General features: G+C 41.9%; 1 protein-coding gene across 1 annotated transcript in view; it reads right to left on the bottom strand.

Annotated features, from left to right (window-relative positions):
• LOC115465972 (phospholipid phosphatase 3-like) overlaps positions 1-9,636 on the bottom strand; it is a 28,401-nt gene extending 18,765 nt beyond the window's left edge. Inside the window, exons 1-2 of the mRNA XM_030196880.1 lie at positions 9,399-9,636; positions 9,129-9,334 (exon numbers count right to left, since the gene is read on the bottom strand). Coding sequence (XP_030052740.1) covers positions 9,129-9,333 — 205 coding nt within the window. The 5' untranslated portion in view covers position 9,334; positions 9,399-9,636. The remainder of the gene's footprint in view (positions 1-9,128; positions 9,335-9,398) is intronic.
• Between the last annotated feature and the right edge of the window lie 2,574 nt (positions 9,637-12,210).

The raw sequence follows: 12,210 nt of genomic DNA, 5'->3' as shown, positions 1-12,210 counted from the left end.
CTTGTTACACAAACATATGGGACTCTTAAAAGGGCCTTAGCAAAATCCTGAAAGGCCTCCAACCAGCCCCTCTATTCCTGCTCATCAAAATTGTACAGCAAGTAAGAGAGGCCTCACTGAAGGGGCCACAAAAATTGTGAACTCTTCTCTTTTTCATGGACAACTACCAACAGCATTAAAAAGGGCAGTGGTGTGCTCCCTACTACAGAACAACCTTGACCAGGACAAGTTTGAAAGTTACCGGCCAGTATCAAAGATTACATTTTTAGGAAAACTTATAGAACGAGCAGGCTAGGTTCAGCTCAATGATTGGCTAGAAGAGAGAAACTGGCTACATTCTTGACAAAATGGATTCAGACCCGGTTATGGAACGGAGACAGTCCTCATATCCCTAGTAGATGACCTTCACGGAAACCAAGACAGGAGATTTGCCTTGGTGTTAGTACTGCTGGATTTTCCAGCAGCTTTTGACACCGTGGACCACAATATCACACTAACACAACTGTCAGAAACAAGTATCAGTGGCAACTTACTTGGTTCAGATCCTATCTATCAGATAGACAATATCCATAATGTTTGGCAGCACCTCATCGTCACTGTGGGTGTTGACCTGCAGGGTACCTCAAGGATTGATAGAGTTGCCTATTTTGTTTTAATATCTATTTCAAGTCACTAACTGAGCTGATTTAGCCGATGGATACTCATTTCTACATTTACATGGATGATGTGCAGCTACTCATACCCATTGGACCAGACCCACTTACAGTCCTGAATAAACTGACCTGTTTAACAGCAATTCAAGAATGGCTAAAAGCAACAAACGGTGCCTGAACCCAAGTAGAACTGAGCTCCTGTGGTTCCCAAATCAAACAGTCACATAACTGACATCTTTTATTGGAATTGATTAACTACCTTTATGAAGAGATTCACCCATCAAAATCCCTTTGGGATATATGAACTCCCCCTTAAATCACAGGTCAGGAACCTTTGGGTACAGCTAGACTCATCATTGATCTTTCAAACCCAAGCAATCTTTAGGAACTGACTCTAGCATCTGCGACAACTACGCTGTCTCTCTCCACACATTGAGAAGGGAAGTGTTCTCAAAGTGGTTCACACCATGATACCATCAAGGCTGGATTACTGTAATGCACTTTGCACTGGTCCTACTACAAAGGGTTTGCACCAGCTACAACTGCTTCAGAATGTCACAGAACAACTCGTGGAAGGTTGTAAGTGACCTGATCATATCACTCCATTTCTGCAAAAACTTCACTGATTACCAGTACAATGCAGGGCTAAATTTTAATCTCTATGTCTGATCTTCAAGACCCTTAACACTAGAACTACCAATAATTTTTCCTACCATAAAACAATGTCCACAAGGCAGTCCGCTGTGCAGTTCTCCATCCACGACAATTGGGCTTTCGCCATAAACATAGCATGGAAACCATCATTACAGCTTTAATCAGTGATATCCATTCATTTTTATACTGTAGTGAGATCATCCTGGTTGTTTCCCTAGATCTTTTAATTTAAATTTTTATCTTTTTATTATTTTAGAATTTTATATAGTTGTAATGTCTATTTGTTTTAACGATATTTGTGATCATGATTATGTTTGTTTTATTGTAACCCAGATGTTACAATGTGCACGCTATAAATTTTGTTAAAATAAAATACAATTCAAAATTCTAATAAAGCAAGCTGAACTTCGTGCAGTTATAATGCGTTATGATGGCAGAAGAAAAGATTTCAGAGCTCCGCGTTCACATTTGATATTATCAGTGTGAAGGCTTCGCTATCCAGAATTCACAGCTTGAACACACGTTTCTGAAATGTGAATGTCTGGTGAGCTTCTTCATAAGTCGAAAAAACCTCTGGTTTATTTTTTATGTTTTCTTATTATCAACTTTTATCTATTTCAATCTATTATGTTGTAACTTCTCTGTAACATCAAATGTATACTTCATCCTGTATGGCGATGCTACAACAGGTCTTTGTAAGCCACATTGAGCCTGCAAATAGGTGGGAAAATGTGGGATACAGGTGAAAATAAATAAATAAATAATCCTCAGTAAGATTCAAGATACCAAATACGAGGTACTTATCTTGTTAGTAGCCTTAATTTTTTCACTCCTACCTTGTGCTGTACCTGGTCGGGTTTCTATGAGGAATATTACTAACAAGATGGCGCCCTGCTTTTAAACGGACGCCGTCGAGCGTCTCCAATCATTGTCACCTTGAACATTTAAAGGGACATTTGTGGTCTATGTTTTGATCTGTACCTGTAAAAAACTGTATGTAGGTAAAACTACCAGAGCACTAAAGCAAAGGTTGAGTGACCATAAACATAATATAAAATATCGAAAACTAGAAGCTCCTTTGGTAGCACATAGCATTGAAACAGCACATACATTCTGGGATTATAAATGTTTCATAATTGATCATATTCCTGCTTGCATACGGGGAGGAGATAGGAATGGCAGACTAGTTCAACGTGAACAACTCTGGATTAACAGGCTTAACACAATACCTAAAGGGCTAAACAGCCGAATACAATGGAAAGCCTTTCTATAAAAAATAGAGTACCGAGAGTAGGTCCCTTTACATTTTTCAGGCGACAATGATTGGAGATGCTCGACGGCGTCCGTTTAAAAGCGGGGCACCATCTTGTTAGTAATATTCCTCATAGAAACCCGACCGGGTACAGCACAAGGTAGGAGTGAAAAAATTAAGGCTATTCCATTGACTTTCATATCTCTCCTTATTTGTTAAGAATATTTTGTTGTAAAACTTTTTTATAGGGTACTTACAGAAAATAGAGGGTAACGCTCCTAAAGAAGCATCGGCGAAACAGGGGCTCGCTGTAGAGCGTGCCCTGCAGCTCAAACTACTAACAAGATAAGTACCTCGTATTTGGTATCTTGAATCTTACTGAGGATTATTTACAACATAATAGATTGAAATAGATAAAAGCTGATAATAAGAAAACATAAAAAATAAACCAGAGGTTTTCCGACTTATTTATTTATTTGCTGCATTTGTATCCCACATGTTCCCACCTATTTGCAGGCTCAATGTGGCTTACATTATATATATAGCAATGGCATCACCATTAACAGAGTAAGAGGTTCAGCATATTGTTACAATTAATGTACAAGAATAACAGGTAGGTAGGGTAAATAAAATGATAATACATAACATACAAGTGAGAGTAGGAAAAAGTGTAATGTTCAATAATGATAATATGATAAAATAATCAAATCAGAAGAAGATTATTATTATGAAGAAGCTTACCAGAAATTCACATTTCAGAAACGTGTGTTCAAGCTGTGAATTCTGGATAGAGAAGCCTTCACACTGATAATATCAAATGTGAATGCGGAGCTCTGAAGTCTTTTCCTCTGCCATCATAACGCATTATAACTGCACGAAGGAGAGCTCAGCTTGCTTTATTAGTATTTTGAATTGTATTCTACAGTGAGCACCAAGTGAATGTTAAAATAAAATACAAATCTTTTGGCCACGTTCAGCTTAGTCAGCCATGCACTTCTTCTGGCTCACCTTTATGAAATAGGTCTCACAGGTGTAGTACTCGATCGGTTTACTTTTTTTTCTTTCTAACCCTTCTTTTTCAGTCCCAACACCTACACTTTTCCTCTCCTAAATCTCTTGGTTGTGGTGTTTCCAAGGGTCTATTCTTTGTCCTCTTCTATTCAATATTTTCTTGAGCTTGTTGGCTACTTTGGTTCAAGATTTTAACATTAAAGATTTCTACTATGTGGATGACATCCTACTGGTTTACCATACTTCTCTTGACCTCTGTCCATTATAGTCTTGTCTTTTGGTATTGGTTGATTGCCTAAAAACTCATAGATTGGGTCTGAAACCTGAAATAAACTGTTGCATGCTGGTTCTCAGGTCTGCACCCACAACCATCTTTATCACCCCATTTGATCAGCGTGGACATTTGCTCAGTTGAATCATTTCACTATCTTGGGGACTCAAAGCTCTCATTTCAAGCTCAGTTTTCCTGTGCTTTGCAATTAGTTTTTCTTTCTCTGTGCAGTATATGTTCTTTGGGAAGTTTTTTAGATTTTTCTACTCTGCATACCCTCACGTGTGCTCTCTTGATTTCAAAACTGGATTTCGGCAATTCTGTTTACGTAGGCATTCCTAAGTCACAACTGAAGTGACTGCAGACTTTACAGAACACTGCCACATGCTGTTTAAGTAGAGCTTACAGATCTGATCATACCTCTCCACTTCCTATTTGGTTTAAGATCCTATGTTTAACAACGAGGAGTGGCCTAGCGGTTAGAGCAGTGGTCTTGCAATCCAGAGGTGGCCAGTTCAAATCCCACTGCTGCTCCTTGTGATCTTGGGCAAATCACTTAACCCTCCATTGCCTCAGGTACAAACTTAGATTGTGAGCCCTCCTGGGACAGAGAAATATCCAATGGACCTGAATGTAACTCACCTTGAGCTACTACTGAAAAAGGTGTGAGCAAAATCTAAATAAATATTTGAGATTCTACATGGAATGTTGCTACTATTTGAGATTCTACATGGAATGTTAATGTTGCTATTCCACTAGCAACATTCCATGTAGAAGCCTGCCCTTGCAGACCAGCCACGCAGGCTTCTGTTTCTGTGAGTCTGACGTCCTGCACATACGTGCAGGACATCAGACTCACAAAAACAGAAGCCTGCGCGGTCGCATTGCTGATCTGCAAGGGCAGGCTTCTACATGGAATGTTGCTAGTAGAGGAGTGGCCTAGCGGTTAGAGCAGTGGTCTTGCAATCCAGAGGTGGCCAGTTCAAATCCCACTGCTGCTCCTTGTGATCTTGGGCAAGTCACTTAACCCTCCATTGCCTCAGGTACAAACTTAGATTGTGAGCCCTCCTGGGACAGAGAAATATCCAGTGGACCTGAATGTAACTCACCTTGAGCTACTACTGAAAAAGGTTGTGAGCAAAATCCAAATAAATAAACCTTTCTTCATCAACCATTCCATATACTCCTAATCATTCTTGAATATCAGTTGATGGCTAATCATCTTGTTCTTCCTTCTCCACGAAAGGCCTGTTATGAAACCACCAGATTATGGAACAATCTTCCCTCTTATCTTCGTATTGAGCTGTCATACACTAAGTTTGAATCCAGGCTGAAATCTCCTTTTTTTTTTCCTGCAGTAATTTGGGGGATTAGGAGGAAGATGGGAGTCTTACAGGCTCATTTTCAAAGCACTTAGCCTCCCAAAGTTCCATAGAAACCTATGGAACTTAGCCTCCCAAAGTGCTTTGAAAATATGCCTCTTACCTGCCTGGAGTAGTTATGTTTTAGTTTGTGTAATATTACTGCATGTACATTGGTGTTTTAATTGAATGAGTGAAGATCTGAATGTTCTCTCTCCTTGATTGAATTGGTGTTCCTTTCTGACTAAATGTTCTTGGTATTGTAAACAGCTCTGATCTACCCTGTCCGCAGTCAACAAATAAACATAAACCTGTTTACCAAAAAACAAAATGCAAGATAGGATAATGGTCAAACACTACAGATGATAGAAAGTTCTAAAAAAAAAAAAAACCCAAACACCTCAACTAATAGGATAAAAGAGTGTGTGGCAGAATCACTGGTATCCACACTCTAGAACAAACTCCGAGAAAAGCTTTGTTTTATACAAGACTACCTCTATTTCAGGAAGCAGGTGAAAGCTTGGTTCTTCTCCCATGCATTTAATGGAAGAAGTAACTAACCAGCTAGTCACAAACACAAGGACTACAGTAGTACCAAGACTTGCTTATCCACTCCTATCCAAGCTGAGATCATTCTCATCCCTTGTGTATTATACTAACCAGCTAATCACACAGGCAGGGACTAACACCGGCTACACATCCTGTAACAGGACGTGCTTATCCTCTCCTACTCTAGCTGAGATCATTTTCATGCACCTTTCTGACTCCACATGCAATTTTTCCTTAAGTTAGTCACCCTTATTTTTTTTATCTAACTCCTGTTATTTTGTCTTACCTATCTCTATGTTCCACCTCCACTTACATGCTATGCTGTCTGTTAAGATGTTTTTTTTTTTTACTTTGAATTTTTATTGAAATAACATCTCAAACATAACAACGAGCCATTGGCTCCAGCACATGACAATGCAACAATTTAATTTTTATTTTAACATTATGCTTATAACCCTTATATCCCCCCTATTCCCCCCACCCTTCCCCCCTCACCCTCCCCCCCACTAACCCCTCAACAACTGTCTGTTAAGATGTTTTAACGTGTACTGTGTTGACATTGTAGGTAGCATACTATGCTCTAATATGGACTGCTATTCAAATATTTCTACTGCTCTGATTATCTATTGTTTATGTCTGGCTTCCAGATGAAAAAGGCAGTACAGCCTCAAATACATCAGTCCATAACTGGTCTCTTTTGGGAAGGATTCTTCTGAAATTAGCTCCTTTTGATAATGTGATCTGCTAAGAAGAAGCTTTCTCTGTGTTAGCTGTTTGTTGTCCTAGACACCAGGTCTCTCTATGTTCATTGTTTGACTTAGAACATAAGAACATAAGCATTTCCGTGCTGGGATAGACCAACAGTCCATCAGGCCCAGTATCCTGTTTCTGACAATGGCCAATCCAGGCTACGAGTACCTGTCTAGACTCCAAAAGAGTAAAACGGGTTTTATGCGGCTTATCCAGGAATAAACAGCGGATTTTCCCAAGTCTATATTATATTATACTATACTATTCCAGTATTTATAGCTCACTTATATCGGCTTCAGAATCAAAGCAGGTTACATAATGACTACTACCTGCAAGTCTTCATAATTAAAACCATAATCAAGATACAAAACTTAACTAATTATCTCACATAATAGTGGCTTGTGGACTTTTAAGAACGTGTCTAAACCTTTTTTAAACCCTGCTAAGCTAACTGCTTTTACCCCATTCTCTGTCAATGAATTTACACATTGAGTGAAGAAATGTTTTCTCTGATTTATTTTAAATTTACTACTTAGTAGCTTCATTGCATGCCCCCGAGTTCTTGTATTTTTGGAAAGAGTAAACAAGCAATTCATATCCACCTGTTCCACTAAGTATTTTATATATCTCCCCTCAGCTGTCTCTTCTCAAAGCTGAAGAGCCCTAGCCGCTTTAGCCTTTCCTCATAGGGAACTAATCACATCCCCTTTATCATCTTTGTCACCATTCTTTGTACCTTTTCTAATTCCACTATATCTTTTTTGAGATGCGGTGACCAGAATTGCACACTATATTCAAGGTGCAGTCGCACCATAGTGTGATACAAAGGCATTATAATTCTCATTTTTTGCTTTCCATTCCTTTCCTAATAATTCCAAACATTCTATTTGCTTTATTAATCATCGCTGCTCACTGAGCAGACGGTTTCAATGTATCATCAACGATGATACCTAGATCCTTTTCCTGGGTGGTACCTCCTAATGTGGAACCATACCTTCCAGGTTCCTCTTTCCCACTTGCATCACTTTGCACTTGCTCACATTAAATGTCATCTGCCATTTGGATGCCCAGTCTCCCAGTCTCATAAGGTCCTCTTGCAATTTTTCACAATCCTTTTGTGATTTAACAACTTTGTGTCATCAGCAAATTTAATTACCTCACTAGTTATTCCCATATCTGGATTGTTTATAAATATGTTAAAAAGCAGCAGTCCCAGTACAGACCCCTATCTACCCTTCTCCATTGAGAATACTGACCATTCATCCCTGCTCTCTATTTTCTATTTTTTAACCAGTTTTTAATCCACAATAGGACACTACCTCCTATCCCATGACTTTCTAATTTCCTCAGGAGTCATTCATGAGGTACTTTATCAAATGCCCTTTGAAAATCCAGATACACAATATCGACCGGCTCACTCTTATCCACGTGTTTATTCACCCCTTCAAAGGAATATAGCAGATTGGTGAGGTATGATTTCTCTTGGCTAAATCCATGTTGGCTTTGTTTCATTAATCAATGCCTTTGTATATACTCAGTAATTTTGTTCTTTATAATAGTCTCTACCATTTTTGCCTGGAATTGATGTTAGGCTCATTGGGTCTATAATTTCCTACACCTTTCTATGTGGGCTATATGACTTGCTGCACACCAGATTTTTCTCTGCTAGCTTATGACTTTCTACAGATGTCACTGCTACCTATCCTTTTTAATGTTTACTTGGATTCCTCTAGCAAAATTGATGGATAGCTGGGAAATTTATTTTCAGTTTTTTTGCTGATGATATTCAGATGGTTATTCTCATGAAAGATAATGCAGTTCTCTTGGGGATATGCGAATTCTTTGGTTGTCTGTGGATGTGAGAAGAAGTCCTGTAAATCTGCTAAGTCCAACTAGAAGAGAATTGCAGTAGTCTAACTTACTGGTGACAAAACCACAGTAACATAGTAGATGCCAGCCGTCAAAGACCCGTACGGTCCATCCAGTCTGCCCAAACTCATAGCGTAAGGTATGATGTGATACTACATAGGCATACACTATTTTTTAGCAAATTTCCTTCTGTTAATACAGGTTTAAATTATGATATCATTCAAAGCCGTGTTTACACATCCAGTCTGTCAGAATTTGGAGTGTCAGAGTAAGATATTACTACTATCTACAGAACACAGGACACACAGAAACTCTCATATCCACAGACAGTTACAGAATTCACATGATATGACTTCTATCCACAGAATCCACAGGACCTCTCATATCCACAGTTACAGAATTCACATGATATTACTGCTGCCCACAGTGGGCCACGAAATGATTCACCCAAGGTGGTATACAAGAGTTGCAGGTTGACTTGGGCTGCTTACAAGAGTCCAAAGGAAGTACAAGGACACAAATCAGAGCAGAGATTAAGGGGAAAGGGAAATGGGACTTGATATACCGCCTTTCTGAGGTTTCTGCAACCACATTCAAAGCGGTTTACAAATATTCAGGTACTTATTTTGTACCAGGGGCAATGGAGGGTTAAGTGACTTGCCCAGAGTCACAAGGAGCTGCAGTGGGGATTACATTACACCGTGAGCCGAGAGAGTTCTGGGGACAACGAGGAGGTCACCGGTCACTTCTTTACTCACCCACTGCCAGAAAGACGAGATCCACAAACACCAGGCTTTTTCTGCTGGGGGGCTGGGGGGACGGGAGGTCGCCTGCTCTGCTCCGGTGTGTCCCCACGATCACCTTCACAGCCCTGTGCTGGCTGCCCCCGTCCTGCTGCAGCTCTGTGGCTTTCGCAGTTGCCCGGGGGCTACCTGGCAGGAGCTCGGGGTCCCACTTCTGCATGCCCCCCCACCAAGGGAAATCCGTGCGCTGCTATGCCTGCGAAATAGGAAGCCGACAGGGGAGAGGCGCGATCACAAGCCACTAAGTTCCACCGGACAGGAAAAGCAAAGGGGCAGCAGAGGAGACGGGCAAAGTCATGGCGCAGCTCCTGCCACAAGGAGAAAACCCTGCAGCCGCCTCAAAGGCGCTTTGCCCTGGCCCAGGCAGGCTGGCAGAGGTGTTGCTGAAGTTTGGCAGCACTTTCCAGAGTTCCTTTCGCAGAACAATTCCACCTCCTTCCTTCCCCTCCTTCTCCAACCCATGTGCTCCCTATCTAGTGCCGCCTCCCGAAGCTCAGCCCAGGCACAGGGACAGCTCAGCTCTCCCGCACGGTCCCCCCCCCCCCCCCCCCCCCCCCCCCAGTGTGTACTGTGTGACTTCAAAGAGGAGGGGAGAAAGATAACCCACCACCACCACCACCTGGACAAAGGGAAAGAGGACAGGAAGAAAGGCAGGGCCAGAAGAGGTTAACAAATCCAGCCCAAACGTTTATTCTACAACCAGCTTTATACGGTCTAATAACAGCGTTTCAGAGAGAAACACAGAAGTGGGGAAGAGGAGGGGAGAAAGGAGGAGATCCAAAGAAGGCAGGGGGAGGGAGGAAAGATACAGGGAAAAGGGAGGGGGGAAGAGTAAGGGGAAAGGTGAGGAGAGAAGGGGGAGATACAAGGAAAGGTATGGTGTGATATCAGATATGGAATGGATGCTGGGTGGATATCTGCATGGTGAGAGAAGAATGTGTTGGCTGCTAAGGATGTAAAAAGGAAGCGGTCTAGGAAGGTGACAGAAACGATGTGGGGCAGAAGACCTGAATATGTATAGCTTAGAGGTTATCAATAGAAATCAAACAAAAGAAAACATGGAAAAGAAAATAAGATGATACCTTTTTTATTGGACATAACTTAATACATTTCTTGATTAGCTTTCGAAGGTTGCCCTATCTATTGATAACCTTTAAGAGTGGACTAACACGGCTACCACACCTCTCTACTTATAGCTTAGAGGAAAGAAGAGACAGCGGAGAAAATACCATACAGATGTTTAAATACTTGAAAGGTATTAATATAGATACAAATCTTTTCTAGAGTAGGTGAAACCATAAAACTAGAGGTAGTGGGGTTGTAGACTTAGGAGTAATGTCAGGAAATTCTTTTTTGTGGAGAGGGTCATCAATGCCTGAAATGTCCTCCCGAAGGAGGTGGTAGAGACTAAATGGTGACGGAATTCATAAAGATGTGGGATGAACACAGAGGATCTCTGTTTAGAAAATGGCTGGTATAAAACAAAAACCCTTAAATGGCTGCAAGGTGTGGGTGTGTGAGTAACGCATGGACTACGACTCCGGCTGTGAAGAACTAAGGCCGGTGCCAGGCAGACTTTGTAGGTCTGTGTTCTGTATATGGCAATCCAGTTTAGGATGGGCTGGAAAGGGCTTTGACTGCAATTTCAGTAGCTGGAACCGAGGACACTGCTGGGCACGCTACCCTGGTGGTAGTGCCGATTGGGCAAGCACTGCCCACACATTAGCTCTCCTGCGCCTTTGTGAAAGGGCCCCTTAGAGATCTAAATTTACCTTTGCAGTTCACGTTCCAGGGTTCAATTCCTAAGAGGGTAACATGCAGGTGGGAGTTGTAAACCAGCCCACCTAGCTGGGAACAGAGGGTGGGGGATAAAGACTGCATACAAGCATTTCTGTTTGACAACCCCTCACACTTTCCTTCATCTGTCCACAGTTGTACAGAGGGAGCTGGCAGACAGGTCCTCTTTGAAAGCTAGAACCACTTCTTCCTTCAGTACTGATGCTGAAAGTTATACCTGGATATCAGCCCTGAATATCACGGTTATCCAAGTGACTCCCTGCTCTCCCCGTTATTCCTGAATATTGGCCCTGAATATCACTTATCCAGGTGAATCTGCTCTCCCCGTTATTCCTGGCCCTGAATATCACTGTTATCCAGGTGACTCCCTGCTCTCCCCATTATTCCTGGATATTGGCCCTGAATATCACTGTTATCCAGGTGACTCCCTGCTCTCCCCGTTATTCCTGGATATTGGCCCTGAATATCACTGTTATCCAGGTGACTCCCTGCTCTCCCCGTTATTCCTGGCCCTGAATATCACTGTTATCCAGGTGACTCCCTGTTCTCCCCGTTATTCCTGGATATTGGCCCCGAATATCACTTTCAGGTGACTCCCTGCTCTCCCCATTATTCCTGGATATTGACCCTGAATATCACTGTTATCCAGGTGACTCCCTGCTCTCCCCGTTATTCCTGGTCCTGAATATCACTGTTATCCAGGTGACTCCCTGCTCTCCCCATTATTCCTGGATATTGACCCTGAATATCACTGTTATCCAGGTGACTCCCTGCTCTCCCCGTTATTCCTGGCCCTGAATATCACTGTTATCCAGGTGACTCCCTGTTCTCCCCGTTATTCCTGGATATTGGCCCTGAATATCACTTTCAGGTGACTCCCTGCTCTCCCCATTATTCCTGGATATTGACCCTGAATATCACTGTTATCCAGGTGACTCCCTGCTCTCCCCGTTATTCCTGGATATTGGCCCTGAATATCACTTTCAGGTGACTCCCTGCTCTCCCTATTATTCCTGGATATTGACCCTGAATATCACTTTCAGGTGACTCCCTGCTCTCCCTATTATTCCTGGATATTGACCCTGAATATCACTGTTATCCAGGTGACCCTGCTGTCCCCATTATTCCTGGCCCTGAATATCACTGTTATCCAGGTGACTCCCTGCTCTCCCTGTTATTCCTGGATATTGGCCCTGAATATCACTGTTATCCAGGTGACTCCCTGCTCTCCCCGTTATTC

Source organism: Microcaecilia unicolor, chromosome 3 (genome assembly GCF_901765095.1).
Source record: "Microcaecilia unicolor chromosome 3, aMicUni1.1, whole genome shotgun sequence".
NCBI lineage: Eukaryota > Metazoa > Chordata > Amphibia > Gymnophiona > Siphonopidae > Microcaecilia > Microcaecilia unicolor.
Note: the sequence above shows the minus strand (reverse complement) of the source record. Positions and strands in the feature narration are given on the sequence as shown.